The following is a 21,185-nucleotide window of genomic DNA, read 5'->3' as shown; positions in this document are numbered from 1 at the left end:
AGTAAAATTTACTGAGATATTTGTGTATTATCAACACACACACACGCATGCATGCACACACATACAATCTGCATTTGAAGAGAAAAGGCTGAGTAGCTGCTGCATGAGCCAAGAAAAATGCTGCCTTTTTAGAGAACTGATGGCTTTGCTGAATTTCAGAAATGTGTTTGAAATCAGAGAGGTCTGTTTATTGGGAGGTTATAAAAAATAGATAGGACAAGACATGACTTAGACAATTTCAAGTCTCTCCCTCTAACAGCTGCCCTTTGCTATGACCCTGACCTTTAGTTTCATCACGCCAAAAGTCCCTTAAATATTTGTTCAGATATTTTGGGAATAGGCAGGTAACAGCTATGATGTCTGCTCTGATTAGTTTCCAAGCTGAAGAATATGATATTAAGGAAAATATATTATAAGAATTCCTAGGGACTCATTATTCTGGAAATAGTAAAGCATTCATATGTAAAGTGCATGTTGAGATGTAGCATTATAAAAAAAAAATACTTTTTACTAACCAAACAATTTGGTGCCAGAATAACAGGAAACAAATATTACATTTTTAAGCCATCCCTACATCTTTATTTTCTAGTGGCCTGTATAATTAGCTTTGAGTGCTATAGTCAGGTCTGTGGCTTCCTTTGGAATCAATCCATCTCTTGTTTGGCCTTCCTCTTTTTCTACTCTCTTCTGTTTTTCCCAGCATTATTGTCTTTTCTAGTGAATCATGTCTTCTCATGATGTGTCCAAAGTATGATACATAGAGATCGGGAATACCATGGTCTGAATGATCCTGACTTTTGTGTTCAGTGATACATCTTTGCATTTGAGGACCTTTTCTAGTTCTCTCATAGCTGCCCTCCCCAGTCCTAGCCTTCTTCTAATTTCTTGACTATTGTCTCCATTTTGGTTAATGACTGTGCCAAGGTATTGATAATCCTTGACTAGTTCAATGTCTTCATTGTCAACTTTAAAGTTACATAATTTTTTTGTTGTCATTATTTTAGTCTTTTTGATGTTCAGCTGTAGTCCTGCTTTTGTGCTTTCCTCTTCAACTTGCATTATCGTCATGATCTGTGGGTGGGTGGGTAGGAGGCAACAAGGGAGGAGGTGGAGAGTGAGACAGGGTGGAGTGGAGAAAACAATTGTTTTAAAAAATGGAGTGGAGGGGAAAAGAAGCCAGAGGTCAAGAACATGGATAAAGGAGGAGAAGGAGGCAGAAGCAGAATGGAGATAAAGAATTATGGAGGTGAAAGATGACAACGTGTCTGTGTGTGTGTTTGCACTTGGCACATAAAGTGGCCTCCACCACCCTCTCTGGTTACTGATTTGCATTTGAAGTATTTTAACTTTTTTGCATCTCAGGGGAAAATGTTTGCTTGGGTGAGTGTCCCTTAGTTGGTGGCAGGGCAGGGTCCAGGAGGTGGTTAAGTGAGAGAGATTATGCTTGCTGGCTGAGTGGGGGGGGTTGCACTTGATTTTACATGCAAAGATCTGAGTAGTGGCCTCTGCCTCCCTCCCTTACCAGTGGAGAGACCACCATTGCTATAAAAAGAATTATTCTACTCCGTCTGTATGTGTGTGTGTTTATTTTTAATGTTGTTTTAGGCTATTTAGATGTGCAGCAACCAAGGCCAGCGCCTTGTAGACTTTTTTTTAAAAAAGTAACTGAAATGTAACTGTAGTGATTACTTTTGAGAAAAAGTAAAGTAATCAGTTACTTTCAGAGCAACTGTAATTGTAACGGTAATTACTACTTTTTTGGGCCATGTAACTGTAACTGTAACTGATTACTTTTTAAAAGTAATCTTCCAAGCTCTGACCTTGGAGCAGTTTATATAAAACAATACAAAATAGTCATTACAAAACAGTGACAAAATCAAACTTTAAAAATGAGCAGACATATACATATAAAAGCAACACGGCTTTTTAATGTGTATGTGTGCATGCGCATAAAGTAATTACATGTCTAGGTAGGCTTGCCTAATTACAATATCTTTTAGCAGTTGTCAAAAACAGTACAGCAAAGGTGCCTGCCTAGTATTAATAGGCAGGGAGTTCCAGAGGTAGGTGCTGCCACAAAGGATTGATTCATTGCAAGAGCAAAACAAACATTATGTGACACTTGTAAAACTGCCAGTTCTGATATGATATAAACCAATCTTAGCTTCTTATATTGTCTAAAGCACACATTAGCTATTGGCAATTGGTCACAGTATAGAAGGACAAGGTTGGACAAGTCTCCCTTCCTCTCCACCTGCAAAGTCTCTTTCCCTGCTGCATGAAATAAATGTTTGTTAACTTATCTATAGATGTATATGTATATTCAACAACAAGCTTTTTGTTTCCCTTTATCAATGTATTAACCACCAGTACTTTATTACTGAAGAACTGACTAAACGACTGAAAACAATGAAGAGAGCTAAAACAGAAAATTGTTTCATGCATTCCTTTGTTTTTAAATTTTGAAAAAGGGCCCTTATTTTACTAACTGAAGTGCAAGGATCAGAATCATGGTGGTTTCAGACTTTCTTTTTTCATGCTTCCTTTCACTTCTATTATTCATAATAATCTCCAGCCCTTTTTAGTTAACAGAATCTCCAAAGATATGAGTATCTGGGAAAACAGCGAAAAAGCCAGAGGAAATTAATGAAAAGGCTAAACATTATCCTTTCAGAAAAAAAATGAGAAACCACAGGAAAATAGTTCAATGCCACAAACGTTTCAGTTATGTTCTTGATTATACAGACACATACACACTTTAAGTGGTGCAAAAAGCACTTCATTCTAGAGAGATGAATCAAAATGGTATAGAAAAAGGGAGACAGAAACTGATATTATGATAGAAGATCATTATGCCTTTTCTCAGACCACATTTTTTCCAGCTTGTAAAATGTGTGGAGATTTAGTGAAATAATGTAGATGGGTGAAATTTCAGAAGCATTTGGCTTTATCATGAGACAGCAATTTAGAACAATGAGCAGCTTGTCAACTCCCCTTATTCATTTGGTTTTAGAATGGGTCGTGTACAGACTATTATGAAGCTGATCCTTAACATCACATATCAACAAACCAAGGCAGGCAGCTACACTTGCTGCAATCTCCTGTTGGTTCTGTATTAATAGATATAATTTCACAAAGTTAAAATAGGAATGTGTGGAATTTCTTTGTTAATATATGTCTTTTGTCTAAGCATGGATTCACAAGTTTTTCCTCCCACAGAGTTCCTTTCTTATTCCTCTCTTGAGCATGGGTTAGCTCATGATCCAAGCATTTTCTGTACCATTCACAAAACAGGAATGCATGTGAATATCCATTATGGAGCAGTTAATTAAATCCAATGTTTTCAATATGTAGCCTGTCAGTTATGAAGGGCACATAAGTGTATAAACGTTAACTTTTCTCTTTAAAATATATGCAAGAGGAGGACTAATTTCTTGAAAATGAAAGCCACAGTTTATTGTGTGTGTATACTTTGTAATGGATCTCATGCATGGTTTCCTGTTTCCCAAGGTGCAATGTGCACCTGTAACAGTATTCACAATCAAGGCGCCTACTGCACTCTTCATTGCCACAAATGGGGTCCTCAAATCCAGTAAGTAAGGCAAAGTAGAGTTGGAATAGGCCCTATCTGCAGCATGAAATGCAGAGCAGGCACACAGGCATTCTGGTCCTGGTGCACAGCAACAATGTCATTGCTTCAGAGCCCACTGCAGATTGTTTGGATTCTGCTACAAAATGGATATGAGAGCACTGAAAGAGTCGACTATCACATTCTAGCAAAAAGGTCTGGCGCTTATAGAGATGAACAACATTCCTACAGTGTATCAGTAGTGAACAACATGATGGGATAGCAGCTTTCACCTGACCTTGTTTGGTCATGTTGCTGCTGCTTACCAAGAGGTAAGGGACAAGGTGGCAGTGAAGTTGATGCGGCACAAACACACCAGTGGAGCCAAGATACTACTGCTGAAGTGCTTGCACTGCACTGATCTTAACATCACCCCTCCCCCTTCCAGTAAGCAGCAGTGATACTGCTGATAGGAGGTCAGGTGGTGTCGAGACTTTGGATCGGGATCCTGAAGACGATGTGGGAGAGAGTGGGGAGGGGGATTTGGAATTCCAGGAGTTGCAGTTAGGGAGTGAAGAGAAGGGGGGAGAGAGATGTCTGCAGTAAGAGACCTTGGGATTCCAACGGCCGAGGACTCAGCCCTGCCAGTTCGCACGCCTCCTTTCGAGCAGCGGGGAGGGGAGATGGAAGAGGAGACGGAGAGAAGAGGATACGTAACCCCTCCTCAGCCCAGCAGCCCCGTAAAGAAGCCAGTGTCCAGTTTCCACTCACCCGCCCCCCTCGCACGGGATAGAGACGTCAGTGCCTCAGAGGGAGAGGAACCCCCATCCCCTCAAGCTCGCAGATGGCAAAGGAGGGAGGAACAGAAAAAGGCGGAGGGAGGGGGATCTCTCCGAAGGAGCGCGAGGCTGCGCTACCGCCTCCCTCCTTCATAAGGGGTGGGGAGGCGGGAAAACTTCACTCTGTCAACTTTCTTTCAATGCTGCAGGAATAGGCACTTAGGGAATCTAATGAGTTAGATTAGGGGCTTGCATGAAGCGCAGTAAATTCAATGTGGAAATTTTCTTAATAAAGCAAGAATTAATCACATCCCTGAGTTCCGTTATTGCCTCTCATCCTGGGCACGAGAGGTGGGTCCCACCATGCCAACCCCTATTGCATTTTATAGTGTGAGCAGACAGACTATGAGGCAGATGGAAGATATATGACCTCTTACTATCCCATAACAGACGAGAGGTAATATGCACTCATACTAATGCCACTAGTCTAGTGGTGATATATTATGGTTTTAAGGTTTGATTCCAAAACTACTTCTAACTATGGCTGTAAACACACTAGTTGCTTACAGGAAAGCATTTCCATTGGCCACACCTGGAGGGTGAATGGGTTGATCTGCGAATCAGTTGTGAAATCTTTTTGAAGCTGAATTTTAAAAAATGCATTCAAGCTGATCCCACCGGGTTTAACAGTAAAAAGGGGCAGGATTTGACAGCGTCGTGTGCCCCCATTTTCAGGAGAGAGAGGAGGAGATGCACTGGAACTGGCAAACAGTGAGTGTGTTTTCTACCCTATATCTAATACCCACTGGTTGGTTCGGAATCAGACTCAGTTTGTAGGGCTCAGGAATCCTGGATAATAGTATGCATTAGATATTTTCTAGCTATACAATGTCCTTCTCACCTGAAGTCCAACATTATCTGCTTGTCCACCTTTAATTAGCTGAGAAATAAAAAGGCCACAGGCAAATTCAGCACCTCCTCTCACACTTATTCCAAGGCCTTCATGATGCAGACGATCTAACCTCACCTCCTTCAGTTTTCTACAAAAGTTGGAATAAGATAAACATTTGTGACAAAGTTTACAGTTGCAACTTAAATGTTCCTATATCTCAAGCACTTTTATCTTTCATAGGTGTTAAAGTTTTCAGCTTCTGAAGAATGTGGAGTGTGTGATTCTATACTTTACTTTATCCTATAAATTACTTGTATTTGGTAATGCTGTGCTTGCATATAACTGAGCCAGTCCTAGGAAAGGAAAGGCCATGGGAAGCAGCTTCAAGCTTTCTTACTGAGTAGTCATAGGTTCTTCTCCTTTGCCCTGGCTTGGTACACCAGACTCTTATAGGGCCGCCACCATATTTTTTTACTCTTATTCCTTTAACAGCTGCACAACAAACAGAAATTCAGCTGGTATTATTTTTTTAAATTACTTGTTTCTATGTTGGAAAAGGCACCTGTGCAACTTCTGTCTGCTGGGCAGCTGTTGAAGACACAGGAAAAAAAGCTGCAACAACCCTAGTCTCATTCTCCACACATCAAATGTAAACACAGATTTAGGGTGTAATCCAGTACATGTCTACTCAGAAGAAAGCTCCATTGGGTTCAATGGAACTTACTCCCAGGTGAGTGTGTATTCGATTGCAGTCCGTTAGCTCTTTAATCAGCAGGGCTTCTGGTCTTGGATGGCCAGGACTGAGGGAACAGCTCTGCCTAGGGTTGCCAGGTTCAGGACCTGAGAATGATCCTGTATCTTTAAGAGAAGAGAAAGCCAAGTGCAGGTGTTGTTGCAACACTGTAATGGGAAAAACCACAAGGTGGAATTCTCCCTTCCCCCTGCACAACTTTTAAAGTTATAGAAGACCTTTTGGAGGCTGGGCCTGGCACCCAAGAGGTCTTCTGTATCTTTAAAAGTTGTGCAGGAGGAAGGGAGAATTCCACCTTGAGGTTTTTCCCATTACAGTGTTGCAAGAACACCTGCACTTGGCTGACTTTCTCTTCTCCTAAAGATACAGGATCAATCTCAGACTCTGAGCCTGGCAACCCTAGCTCTGCCTCCTATTTATTATCAGGATGAGGGAGGAAAAAGTGGGAAGAATTTCAGAAGGAAACCTGCCATGTGTGATTGCTTGGCATTAACTTTCTCCTACAGGAACAACTGGTCATCAGAAAATTATGTAATGAGGAGGGAGGTCACCTGAGGTTAGGTGGGGACCTGGGCAGATCATTGATCTACGTGCCTATGTATGCTTGCCAAGTTCTCAAGCAAGAATTAATCAAGCAGTAAAAAAAAAAAAAAGTGTGCCCATATACAGAGATGTACATTGTTCAAACCTACCTAGATCGTTTAGGTGTCAACTGATCATACTCCACTTGATGTTTTAATGGGATAAGAGGGCGGATGGCCTCAAACAATGGCAACCGGCTTGGTTCATTTATTACATACTTCAGATCTCCCACCAATACTGGAAGATTCATGGATCTACAGAATAAGATTGAAGAGCGTTATAAGGAGAATGTACAATTAACTATTGACAATGTACTCAATATATTATATTCCCTGGCAATAATGCTTATATTACATTTTTCCCTACTGAGAGTAATATTACTTCTACTTCTATTTCAGAATTCACTTAGTGGAGTTAAAACAAAATAAATGAGCTTAAACGCTTTTAATTTTTTTTTAATGTGGATAAAATATACTGATACATACTCCTGCACACTATCTGTGGCTATATTGTTCAATGAGAAAGATGCATTTATTTGACAGATGGCAGTCATAGTCCACTTGATGTACTATCATCCAGGGAGAAAGAATTGTTTGCGTTACTTTTTACAGATTTCAGTACTAGATTTTGATTATGAATTTCAGTAGCATGGGATGCATTGTTTCATGAGATTTTGTTGACTTTGAAGTTTGCCCTATATAGGGTTGCCAGGCCTGGCCTCCAAGAGGTCTTCTGTATCTTTAAAAGTTGTGCAGGGGGAAGGGAGAATTCCACCTTGTGGTTTTTCCCATTACAGTGTTGCAAGAACACCTGCACTTGGCTGACTTTCTCTTCTCCTAAAGATACAGGATCAGGCCCTGAGCCTGGCAACCCTAATATGTTGATGTCAAGGGTGGGACAACCAGGTATGATCCTCTTTCTGTGCATTCTCTGAATGCCTGAATGTCATATGAACATAGGGTATATATGTTTTTTGTTATAACTTCCACATTCTTATGACACTGAGAACATGTTTTTAGGATTAAACTTGCAATCCTATCATAAACATGCTTACTCAGGAGTAAAACCATCTGTGTTTGATAAGACTAATATTGAAGTAAGTGTGGTTGATTACCTGCATAACAGCATTTTAAAGGGACTCTATAATAACAACTTTATGAAAGTAACGGAATTAATCTGTAGCCTGCTGAGTTACTCAAGCCTAAGCAAAGACAGAACTCCATACTGTCTGTGTTCTTTATGACATCAATCATCACCAGATACTGGACACCCTAGTATGTCACTTGATGTACAAGTAACACATTATTAATGGCAATTAAATACACACCAGGGTGATGCTATCGCCCAATATTATAGGAAGTGCCAAACTGAATACATTGTAATTTCAGTGTGACAAAAACTGCTTTTTCAGTGTTGGCTTTTGATTATATAATTTCTGTATTATGCCACAATATTTAATATAAATGCATTTTAAAACCACCAAATGTGTGTGTGCATATCTCTGTCTGTCTATCTATCTAGTATTTTCATGGCAAGCAGTGTTCAAGTAAAAGCACTTATCCATTAAGGATAATGTAATTCTAGAAGTATTTATTCCATGGGGTAGTCATGTTAGTCTGTTGTGGCAAAAACAAAATTTTGATGCATCTTAAAGATTAATAAGATCTATTGTGGCATAAGCTTTTCAGGATTAGGGCCCAGAACATCAGATACATGAAGTGGTCACTTAAGTGGCTAGGTGTACACACACACATTCCATAAGAACAGAAAGATGGAGGAAAAAAATGGCAATAGAGCTGTGCCAACAGTCCTACATACAGTACATGTTAATACAGAATTTATTAAGCATGGATGTGATCTATTCCTAACATAAATGATGAAACAAAAAAATCTTATTAATGTGTATATGGTACTTAACAGAATAATACAAGCAAAAAGACCGGTCCCTGCCTCAATGAGCTTACAATTTAAATTTCAACAGAAGGGAAAAGAAGACAGAGGAAAGGGGAACAGGGGAAGAATATACACGGGCAGAGCAATCCAAATGAGGGGAAGCCAGCTGGAGGGGGGGTGGAAGAGGAGCCAGTGGGAAGCTCCATGGTATCCACTTGATGCTCAGGAGTGACTGGCCCGCCTGAATGCAGGTTCTGTTGGGAACTGTGTGTGGGACCCAGAAGGGAAGAGTCAGCTCCCACTAATATTCCTACCAAGGAGTAAGTACTCCCTATAGACAACCATTGCCATTATTTTCCTCTGCTGACCCTTTTGCTGGCGGAATTTTCCTGCGGATCAGGGCCCATAGGAACACTCCAAGGGGTCTTGGATGCCATGTAAGTTGTCCCTATAGCTCATTTCCCGCCATGCCCCCAGAACACTCCATTTGGGGGCTACCACTGGTTTCCACCAGCTCTATATCCACCAGGCTGGTGTCCCTGGCGGACCCCTGGCTGAGCCAGCAGGATCCTGGCAGCACCAGCTGAGCTGAGATGAGGGGCTTCTGCAGGGGGTGTCTGGCATTACCATGAGCCTGCCGGCTCAGCCAGGGGTCCACTACATCCAACTCCCCCCAGCCCGGCACAAATACTAGTTGGATTGTGCCCCAAAGCAGTTACAGGTACTCAGAGTTTGTTTCTGGAGAGAGCAAGGAATGGCACCTTTGAAAATGAAATATTTATCTAGCAAAATGGATTTAGGGCTTTGAGGAGATTTCATTGAAATATGTGGACTATAATAAGCCAAATACCTATGTAATAATATTTTACATTTTATTTAAGTCTAAGAAATCTTTCCTAGCTTTTAGGGGCAGGGTTGAGGAGGAAAATGTTTGAGGTATGTGTTAGGATTGCAACTCCAATTAAGTTTTAAATAATTAATCCTGAATTCTTCCTGTTTTCACAAGCTGCAGGCAATGCTTTATGAATGGTGAAGCAATTAGAGCGTCCTGTGTTAGACTAAACCGGGTGTGTAGCCAAGGCTATACAAAACTATACTTTAACACAAAGGGCACATGGAAATTCGAAAATGTCTACATTTCACTCCACTGCTATTAATTAAGATATGTCCAAAAACTATAACAGCCAGAATCATTCATCTATAAAGAGTGGAAAAATACTGTCATCTCCTCTGACAATAACAAAATGGGCCAGGTAAAAATTCAGCTTATGGGTGAAATGCTGAGTGAGAATAGTATGCAGTAAAACTGCAAAGATGTCAGAAACTATATTTGTATCTTGTTATAGTATTGTTTACATTATTTGTATTATGAAAAATTAAAGGGTATAGAACAAAAATGATAGTAGCACTTTCTGATTATCTCTGAGCTAAATTAATAAAGGATGCAATCCTACACACACTTACTTGAGAACAAGTCCCATTGAATACAATGGGGTTTACTTCTGAGTAGACACATAAAGGATTTCACTGTGCATGGTCATATGTGGCTAGGGAACCAAAGACTATATGAAATTAAGCAAAGTTAACAACTGGATTATATTATTAGCATTTTCAAAGGAGCAGATGACCTTTTGTTTCCTAACAGTAATTGTTTCAAAAGACATTTCATGACTATCAAATGTTCCTTTATTTACAGAAATAAGTCTCTAGGAATAATGCAGGAGCATTGTAAATAAGCATGCTTATTTCTCAGTTGTGTGTTAAATGCTAAAATTATGTCTCAAATATTTCTTCTGCCTAATTTTTTTATAGGTTAAAACAGAGAGAACATTTTCACTGTTACATCTTCCTTCGGTCAAATCCCAAACTGCTAGAGGTGTGAAAGCAATAATAAGTAAGAACTTACTGGTGGTACATTCGCAACACATCATATAGATAATCCTTCTCTGCTTCATGGTCAATTAACAGGTCAACCTGGAAAAAAATAATAATTTCATTGTAATACTCTGACCACAAATTGTGAAAGCTGAAGATTTCCCACACTCATTACTAAAAATATAATAATTAAAAATATTTCTTTCTGCTTTCAGGATGCTTCTTGCAAAGGCAGCAACATTTCCTAAGAACCTGAAACAAAAAACACACCTGCCAAAAGTCTGTGGAATTTATAACCATGCAAAAAATCTACTTATTTCATACCATATTATAACACATAATGTAGTATAATTCTCTTACCTGATAATGACTAAATTGTTGAAGAAATATTTTCAGAAACCTTTTAGGCCATTCATTAATGTAGCACACGACTATGCAACCAGACATGATTGTTGCAAAACCAGCTGTATTCTGGGTTCTATGGCTTTAAACTAAGAATGTCAACATCCTTCTAATGATATTGTGCAGAAAGCTAGATTGCTCTTCGTACCTCTGATATCTTGACAGAGGAGAACTCACTGCTAGATAGTTATTCTTTCTTCACTGTCTGTCACAACATGTTCACTTAAATTGGTATCGTATTTCAAGACTTTCACTTTGCTGACTGTTTTAAAATAAATAAATAAAAGTACACATGTTTCCTGGAGAATGAGTTGCTTTTATGGGGACTTGTGAAGCCAAAAAAGACCACACTGCCTGTAGTTGCTGGTCATACTTTGGACCTTGTCTTCTGTGCTAGATGAGATGTTTGTGATCTTGGTGTGGAGGAACTTTCATTAGTTCCGTTGTCATGGACAGATCACTACCTGGTTAGTTTTCGACTCACTGCGACTCAGAACCTCCGCAGGGGTGCAGGACCAATTAGAATGGTCCGCCCCAGGAGACTGATGGATCCGGATGGTTTTCTGATGGCCCTTGGGGATTTTCCGGTCACCTCGGCAGGTGATTCTGTCGAAGCCTTTGGAATGAAGAAATGACCAGGGCGGTGGACACAATCGCCCCTAAGCGCCTCCTTTCGCGGATTGGAACCAAATCGGCTCCTTGGTTTACTGGAGAACTGGTGATGATGAAACGCGAAAGACGGAGACTAGAGTGACGTTGGCGGAAAACTCTGAACGAATCTGATCGAACATGGGCTAGAACCTACTTAAAAGCCTATTCCATAGCAGTGAGGACCCAGAAGAAACTCTTCTTCTCCGCCGCTATTGCATCCGCTGAATCTCGCCCGGCGGAATTGTTTCGAGTTGTCAAGGGTCTTTTAAATTCTGACCCTCATTAATATGTTGACCACTCTATAACCCGTTGTCATGAGTTTGCATGTTATTTTGCAAACAAAGTCGCTCAGATTCGTTCTGACTTAGACGCCAAGATTAATACAGTCTCTGTGGATGTAACTTCGGCTCCTGCTTGCTTAATTAGAATGGATTCTTTTCAGCTTGTTCAACCCGAGGATGTGGACAGAATCCTTGGAGAAGTACTTCCCACCACGTGCATGTTAGATCCTTGCCCTTCCTGGCTTATAAAAACTGCCAGAGAGGGACTGGTTAAGTAGGTCATGGAAGTGATTAATGCCTCTTTGGGACAGGGCAGCATACCGTCCTGTCTAAAGGAGGCAGTAATAAGACCTTTACTGAAAAAACCTTCCTTGGACCCCCTATTATTAGGTAATTACCTCCCAGTATCTGATATTCCTTTTCTTGGCAAGATAATAGAGCGGGTGGTGTCTGCTCAGCTCCAGGGATTTTTGGATGAGACGGACTATCTAGATCCAGCTCAGTCTGGTTTCAGGCCAGGTTGTGGAACTGAGACGGCCTTGGTCGCCTTGGTGGATGACCTTCGCAGAGAGCTGGACAGGGGGAGTGTGTCCCTGTTGGTTTTACTGGATCTCTCAGCTGCTTTCGATACCATCGACCATGGTATCCTTCTGGGCTGCCTCGCTGGGATGGGACTTGGAGGCACGGTAATACGGTGGCTCCGGTCCTTCCTGGAGGAACGAACCCAGAAGGTGGTTATGGGGGACTCCTGTTCGACCACCTGGCCATTGACCTATGGGGTCCCACAGGTTTCAGTTTTGTCCCCCATGTTATTTAATATCTACATGAAACCGCTGGGAGAGGTTATCCGGAGTTTTGGGGTTCGGTGCCACCAATATGCAGATGACACCCAACTCTATCTCTCCTTTCCACCTGATGAAACCAAGGAAGCCGTCCAGGTTCTCAACCGATGCCTGGTATCAGTGATGGACTGGATGGGAGCGAACAAGCTGAAATTAAATCCTGACAAGACAGAGGTGCTCCTCGTCAGTCAGAAGGCAGAGCAGGGAATAGGGATTCAACTTGTGCTGGATGGGGTTACACTCCCCCTGAAATCACAGGTTCGCAGTTTGGGAGTGCTCCTGGACTCGGCTCTGACTCTGGAGGCACATGTCTCGGCTGTGGCTAGGAGTGCTTTCGCTCAATTAAGATTGGTGCGCCAACTGCGCCCGTTTCTTGACCAGTCAGACTTGACCACGGTGACACATGCCTTAGTTACATCCCGATTAGACTACTGTAACGCGCTCTATGTGGGGCTGCCCCTGAAGACTGCTCGGAAACTGAAATTGGTACAAAGAGCTGCAGCCAGGATGTTAACTGGGACGGGATATAGAGAACACACAACCCCGCTGTTGTATCAGCTCCACTGGTTGCCCATTTGTTTCCGGGCACAATTCAAGGTGCTGGTTTTGACCTATAAAGCCTTATACGGCTTAGGTCCAGGCTATCTGTCACAGTGCCTCTCCCTCTATGAACCTGCTCGGACTTTAAGATCCTCCAGCGAGACTCTACTTATTACCCCTTCCTTCCTGCAAGTTCATCCTGCAGAGACACAGAATAGGGCTTTTTCGGTGGCCACCCCTAGACTGTGGAACTCTCTCCCTATTGAGGTCCGGTTGGCTTCCTCATTATCGAATTTTCGTGCACAGGTGAAGACTGTTCTATTTAGACGGGCTTTTAACCAATGTAGTTAGTTTTAACCTATGTTTATTTAATTCCATTTTAAATTGCTTAAACTGAATATCATGTTTATTAATTACTGCTGTTTTAATGTTTTAATGTAAGCCGCCCTGAGTTCCTCGGAAAAAGGGCAGGGTATAAATATTTTAAATAAAATAAATAAATAATAGTTTCCACATCAGCAAAAGCCAATGACTTCATGTGCTTATTTTATTTATTTTATTTATTTATTTGTCACTTACTACAATTTTTTGTCTTAAAGTGACTTACAAGTTTAAAAAGCATCTATTATAACATTTAAAATACATCAGAGGCTTTAAAAACACATTATTAACTAAAAATGCTCATTGAACAATAACATAAAAAGGACATATCCTACCCAACCAAGCTAAAAGATGAACACCAATTAGGAGCAAAATGCCTGGGTGAACAAAAATGTCTTCACCTAGCGCCTAAAGACTGATAACAATGGCACCAGGTGGACCTCTCTGAGGGGAGCATTCCACAGTTGGAGAGCCACCAATGAAAAGGCTCGATCTCATGTTGCCATTTTACTAAGAGTTATACAGTTACTACATCATTCAAAGGCAGGTTTAAGAAGGTCATAGGAACTAGGGCTGGTACCAGTGGGTGGCCAGGTTGGGCTCTGGCCAAGGGGCCATGAGCAGCCCCCTCCTTAAGATGAGACAGTGAAGCTCCCACTCAGTGATCCATGGCAGCATCGGGCTGCAGGCCTCAGAGACCTGCCGTGGATCGCAAAGTGGGAGCTACCATGGACTCCTACCCCCGATACAGGCAGCGTGGGGCTTAAATAAATCCATCCCATGCACCATCCCATCCCACCTACCTGTTGCAGCAGTATGTCAGTGTGAACGCGCTGCAAGTTTGCCATCACCCAAGATGGCTGGGGAAGGGGGCTAAGGGGTTGATGCCTCTGCTGCCATATTGGGTGATGGCAGGTGTGTGCACGTGGTCCATGTGTGCAGATGTGCTGATGCAACAGGTAGGTAGGCAAGCAGCTTTATTTCAGCCCTGTTTCATCTGTATCAGGTGGAGGTGTTTGGGTTTATGGCAATGCGGGCCCGGAGCAGGCTGATGCCCAAGGGCCCAGTCATGCCTGGCGCCAGGCCTGACAGGAACATATGATCTAACTCAGTATATGAGTCCATCTTGCCCAAGTATTGTCTGCTCTGATGGCTTAGAGCTGGAGTGGAGAACTTTTGACCCTCCAGATGATGCTGAACCACAACTCCCATCAGCTTCAGTAAGCATGGCCAATTATCATGGAGGGCCAAAGGCTCTTCAACCCTGGTTCAGAGGCTCTCCAAGGTCTCAAGCAGGAAAAGGAAAGGGCAGGACCTCAAGAGAACTTGAAGGGGGGGGGAAGTAGACAAAGCCTCAACATGTTGCTTGAAGGGGAGAAATATACTGAAATATATAATACACCCATTGCTTTTTGGAAGCAAAGAGATCTCTATTCCACTTATTGTGTTGATTTATTGAAGGCATATTGTTGCAGTTTAGATGCATTGGGCATATTGTATTTTCTAAAAAGTTCCTCACCTTTGAATATTTGTCTCCAAGGCCTCAGGCACTCTCCCAACCCTGCTCTTTAAAATCCTTCTTGGAGATGTTGGGGGAATGAATTTGGAACCTAAGCATGCAGAGCTTGTGCCATTCATCCCTTAAAACAGAATGCAGATTGCTCAGCCCATGTAAGCAACATACAAAGTAACATTTGCAAATATTTATGGGGCATGATGCAGCTATGTAGTACAATCCTAAGCATCTTTTCCTATAGCCATTTCAGTCCGGATTCAGGTCTGGATTTGGCACTGAAACAACCTTGGTTGCCCTGATGAATGGCATTTGCCAGGAGAAAGACAAGAGGAATGTGACCCCATTGATCCTCCTTGATCTCTCAGCAGCTTTTGATACCATCACATATGGTATCCTTCTCGATCAACTCTATGGGATGGGAGCTGGGGTCATGCTGATATGGTGTGTCCTCATAGTCGACTTCAGAAATTTGCATTGGGAGACTTCTGGATGGCTCCACGGCACTTGTGCTGTGGAGTCCCACAAAGTTCTACTTTTGTTCCCCATGTGCTTTGACATCGATATGAAACTGCTGGGTGAGGTCATGAGTATGTTAATGACACTCCATTCATTTTCTGTCGTCTGAGTCAGGTGAGGCTGTGCATGTGCTAGACTGGTGCCTGATTACTGTAAACGGCTTGATGAAGGCCAATAGGCGGAAGGTGAAGCCTAACAAGGCAGCAGCAAAATGCAGAGCCACATCTGGGAATTAAGTGTGCTGCCTGTTCTAGATGGGGTTGCACTTCCCTTGAAGGAAAAGGTATGTAGCTTGGGGTACTCCTGGATTCAGAATTGTCACTAGAGGCCCAAGAGGTTTCAGTGGCACCAAGTGTCTTTTTCCAGCTTCAGCTGGTTCGCCAGTTATAACCATTCCCTTGCTACAGTGACCCATGCCCTGGCAACCTCCTGATTACATTACTGTAATGTGTTGTATGTGAGACTGCCCGTGAAGATGACTAGGAAGCTTCAATTAAGGCAGAATGTGTCTGACCGAATTTTAACTGGTGCAGCTGAACCTGAAAGAGTTACATTGGTTGTCTATTTGCATCTAAGTGAATTCAATGTGTTGGCGCTCACATAGCCTTAAAGGCCTTTGGACCCAATATAGCAGTCTGCTCATTTCTTGCCCGTTTCTTAAGATATTTAGAGGAGACATTGCACAAACAAGTAAGACAACAAAATGAAATCAAGTGAATAGAGCAAAATTAAAATATCAGCCATGATGTACAATGTTAAGGTATCAGTCAGAGTAGCCAGGAATGGCAGGAATCGGTCAGGTTAGTGGTCAGGAAAATGCCCAAGTCAACAGCCATGCTTTCAACTATCAGCAGAAACAATCATATATGTATATACACATGAAAACTACTAATCTAGGTTCTTCTTACCTACTTTCTTCTCAGAAGTGGATCACTGGGTGGAATGGGGGAGCCATTATGCTAGCTTGCCAGCCGGTGGGTCACTGTTGCATATGTGGAGGGAGAGGGAGAGATGCGAGGTGATGGAGTGGTCGGCATGATGTAAACACACCAAGAGGAGTGCCAGATTGGCTCTGCCAGTGGGCTTGCACTGCACCAACCTCACTGCTACCTCATACCTCCCCCTCTCCTGGTAAGCAACAGCAACCCACCTTCTGCGAAGCTAGCATAGCGGCTCTGTCCTGCCCAGCGAGTTACTTCTGTTTGTTCTTGTGACTCAGTTAATATTCCTCTAAGTCTAATTCCTCTGACACTGGTCATTACAAGTTACATTACATGGAAAGGAACCTTTCAGCCACTGCTGGCAGCACTGTATGCCTCTCATGTGGCACAGTAGTTGGGCTGATGCAGGGGTTGAGAAAAGTTATGTCCCTGGCTGCTCATTCCTTTGAGTTGGCTTACATTGTAGCCATGGAGACAGTTGAGTTGGCTAAAGTTGCAGCCATGAAGAAAGTGAGTTTCAGCCTCTAGTTGGATCCTGATTCCAGGCTCTGCATAGGCAGTGGCGGCTGGTGGCTCCATGTCAGTGAGGCAGTGAAATCCGCTCCAAGTTTTAGTCTGATCTTACAAGGAGCTGTCCAAGGTACTTCCAAACCTTGGAGAGCTCCTTGACAGTTTGGACTAAAACCCTGAACTGCCCCACTGACAAGGAGCACCAACTGTCACTGATCATAGGATAACAGAGTTTGCAGCACTTGTGCAATAGTGTCTATTGCTCAGCTGAGAACTGTCCTCTAGATTGAAAGGGCCAAACGACACATAACATTGAAGTTCCATGACTGGAACTCCCAATGTAATTTTTTTCTTGTAAAAGCTACCTGTGAGGAGGAGATTTTGATGGGGGCTATGGCACAAGGATGAAGATGTCCAACCTCTTCCCAAGTAGTGGTGCATGGAGCTGCCCTCCTGACACTGGCATTGCTGCTGCTGGCCGGGGCTGGGGTGGTCAGGGCTGCATGACTGCACAGAAATAGTGCAAATCAACACATAGTTAAATTGCTCCCATTGCAGGCAATGGGAAGGAAGAAGAAATGGCCATCCATATTTCCTGTCCTATCCACAGCAAAACGGCAGGAAAATTGATGTGGTGGTTGTTCAGAAAGTGGATCTCTCCCCACCCACACCATAAATGTATGGTGAGACTGCTCTATTGGTGTAGTTGACAATTTTTTCCAACTACGTAGCCCACCCAGATGACATTGTAAAGCCTTAATCCTTTTATCATTGTTCCTATGCTAATTTTCTCATTATATGGGATGAACATAGTTATTGCCCATGCATCCTTAGGGGCAATCCAGAAGTTGCCCCAGAAAACCCCATAGTGTATATGTTAGAATAAGCAACAGACCCACTATACTGATAAGAAAAGGGTTAATGTATTTAGGCCCAGGAAGCTGAGTGGCCTTCTTAAGTTGTGAGTTTGGTTTCTTTTTCCCTTTCTGGCTTTCTTCTTGCTGTAACCAGTAAAGACCTGGTTTAAACTTCACAGACATGTCTGTCTTCCTCAGAATAAGATGAAGAACCTACTCTGCAACAGTGTAGACTTAAGAGATGCTTCTAATAAGGTCGGTCTGGAAGAACCATGCAAGACCCGTACAACAGTGCTGCAGCAATGCCAACCAACACCTGATAATACAAAAAGAAAACAATCTACCATGCAGACACACCCCCAGTGAATGCTATTAAACCATTTTCTCCATTGTCATTTGTTTTTGCTGTAAAAAAAAAATCATTGGTGAAGAAATAGTCAGGATCCATGTGAGCAGTGATCCATGCATTCTAAATATAATGGATGTACAGAGAGAAAGGCCAATACATCCATAAGTATATAAACAGAATATTTATAAGAGTATGCACATATATAGTGGTTTTGAATGTGCAACAGTAAATGGGCCATTACATTGGAAGGGATATAAACTGTGTGGTAATGTTCTGGATGACATCACTTGGCCTTTTCAGCAGCAGCAAAGCACATAAAATAAGAACATAATTAATGATGACTAGATTTTGAAGTCTATTGCTTGGATCCTAAGTTGCTCCTGCATTCATGTAAGGAAGGGGCGGGCTCCAATTCTCCACCTCCATCTTTAACCTCCCACACTATATCCCACATCATTTCCAAGGGTCTCCCAATCCCTAGGAGCAGATTTTTCAGGGGGTTTAGGGAGGTGCAGAGTGGAGGAGGAGGTAAGAAATCCTCATTCCATAAATGTGAACTCTGTTCTGTCACAAAATGAAAGTTGGGATCCAAACCTGTGTTTCTAAAGCCTGATAATTGGGTTCAGTCCAGTAATATAGTGGCAAATGCAGCAGTGCAGGATCCCTTCATGATAGTCACAGCCACATCCTCCCCTCCTTTTTTTTCTTTTGCTGCTGGGTTGAGAATGAGATCCTTGTTAATGCCTTCCTCAACAACAGATGCCCAGAGGAGCCAATTAGCTTGAAAGGGGAGAGTATTATATACTGAAAAGGCTGTTGTGGGAGGTATGGCATAACCCAAAATTAGAGACAGTACTGTTATTGCTGGTTTTCTCCCCCCACCCCAATACCCTCATGGGATGTTACTATGGGAAGTCATCTATGTCCTACTGGTCCTGATTGCGAAGATAAAAGGCACAAAAGTTGTGTTTTCCCCGACGCCAATCCTAAATGAAAGTGTAAGCTGCCATCCTGTACACACTTACCTGGGAGTAAGCCTCAGTAAACAGAAAGAGATGTCCTTCTGAAATAGGTATGCATGCCATTGTACTGTAAGTGAATTCTTAATATTTTAAACTGGCCTTTAGCTCCTGCAAAGCATGCCTAAGCCTCTTTGCCAAGTTTTCACATTTTGCATTTGTGTTTTTTTGGGGGGAGAGGGATTCTTTAATGTCCACCTGCACTTATTGTGTAGTAGTATTTGCAGAAAGTAACTTCTAGGGAGTGCCTAATCTCAGACAAACCCACCACAGGAAAGATACATCTTGGTTGCTAAGAAAAAAGGAAGGGCAAATTACAGAGATTACAAGGAGTACTGGAAAAGACAGAAGTAGGAAAAGTACACTAATGGGGAGGGGAAAACAGCTCCTCAGGACCCCAGGGATTCCTTTTGTCTTGTGTCCAAACAACTCTTTTATCAATTACAGCTCTGATTTCACTGAGTTAAAATTAAAAATACTGACAGGCAGAAACAGCCAGGCTGGCTCATTTCACAAAAATTGCTTAGAAGGGTGCCTGCATACTTTGTTTCACAACTTTCTTTCTAGTAGGGCTAGAGACTTACTTAAAAAAGAAAGAAAGCTCAGGGACTGGCACACCTGCCTGGGGGCAACAATGAAGGCCTTCATGGGCATCATGGTGCCTGTGGGTTCCAGGCTGGCAACCCCCAATGTAAGCCATATTATAGACCCACTTAGTATTTGATATGCTACTTTCTTACTGTTGTTGTTGCTGCTGCTGCTGTTGCTATTACTACTGATGTTACTTAATATTTACTCAGCCCCTGCAGTATCCTGGGCACCTGAAAACTAGTGAAGCAATATTTAAAACAGGTCAAATATTGCAGTCTGTTACTTAGGAGTGCCAACTTTATTCATTTATTTATCACTGGGTCTACTGAGAGAGTAGAAATTAAAACTGGCATAGCTGTTTGGTCTTAGAATGCTTTATGAATATTATCAGCATGAAAGGCCACAAGTACAAGGTACAAGGTACAAGACAATAAATGTTATGTTAGATACACACAAATGCAACATGTCTGCTGCTACCCAGCCCAATGTTGATAGTGAACAAGTATGAATAACAATCACAATTACAGAAGCAGAGATCATTTATTAAAAGCTGTCAAAATATTTTAATAGTATCATCATTTATTTTCATGATATTTATTTATTTATCATGGGGGGGAGGAAATTAAACCTAAAATTTTGTTAGATAATTTAGTTCTTAGCTATAAAAGACAAAAGGGGGAAGAGCGTTTCCCCCCCCCGCTATGTAGAGAGAAGCAGCCTTGAGCACATTTACCTGGAAGTAACACCATTGAAATAAATGGTAACTGACAGTGAAATCCTATGTGTGTCTACTCAGAAGTAATCTCCAGAGATTTAAATGGGACTTACTCCCAGGTAACTGTTACTTCATTGAAGCCTTATTTCCAGAAAATTGTTTTTATGAACAGGGTGCCAAGTCCCCACTCCTTCCCCCCAAAAAACAAAAAACAAAGCCCAAGAAGACACAAAAGCAGAAGTTAAGCCATACAAATACAATTTCAAAATCAAATTAGGTGGGGCTTAAAAATGATAAGAAGTGCATAAATAATATGCCCTGATCGTATTCTAGATTGTGAGCTTGGTAAGAGGAAGAAAGGGGAACAAATTCAAGGTCAGGTTTCTGACAGTGGGATTGTTTAGATGTTCTTCATGATAATTTACATATTAGAAAATACACAGAGGCATAAAATAAGGTTGGTGCTGATGATGGCTACTCCCCAGGTCCAGGAGCTTCAGCCTGTTGTGGATGGAATTGCACTCTCACTGAAGGAACACGGTCCCAGCTTGGGGGTGCTCCTGGAGCCATCACTCTCACTTGAGGATCAGGTACCTCAGTCCCTATTCCCAGCTCCAGGGGGTTCACCACTTCTGGTCCTCCTTGGACAGCTGCTGAACTGTCTTAGTTTTATTAAGGTTATTGGTTTTAGGACTATGATTACTATTACTATTATTTATTTATTTATTTATTGA

The 21,185-nt window shown here is 42.0% G+C and overlaps 1 protein-coding gene and 1 long non-coding RNA gene across 2 annotated transcripts in view; one reads left to right on the top strand and one right to left on the bottom strand.

Moving 5' to 3' along the window:
• Positions 1 to 21,185, bottom strand: part of USH1C (USH1 protein network component harmonin) — a 120,892-nt gene that overhangs the window by 79,561 nt on the left and 20,146 nt on the right. The window contains 3 exon segments of the mRNA XM_061610247.1: positions 5,249 to 5,387; positions 6,683 to 6,826; positions 10,372 to 10,439. Coding sequence (XP_061466231.1) covers positions 5,249 to 5,387; positions 6,683 to 6,826; positions 10,372 to 10,439 — 351 coding nt within the window.
• Positions 5,627 to 10,808, top strand: LOC133377044 (uncharacterized). Its single transcript, XR_009760601.1, has 3 exons — positions 5,627 to 5,757; positions 10,278 to 10,359; positions 10,556 to 10,808. It is a non-coding gene; the product is annotated as an uncharacterized LOC133377044 (long non-coding RNA).

Source organism: Rhineura floridana, chromosome 2, assembly GCF_030035675.1.
Source record: "Rhineura floridana isolate rRhiFlo1 chromosome 2, rRhiFlo1.hap2, whole genome shotgun sequence".
In the NCBI taxonomy this organism is placed as follows: Eukaryota; Metazoa; Chordata; class Lepidosauria; order Squamata; family Rhineuridae; genus Rhineura; species Rhineura floridana.
The sequence above is the reverse complement of the archived record's forward strand: the minus strand, read 5'-3'. Positions and strand labels throughout refer to the sequence as shown.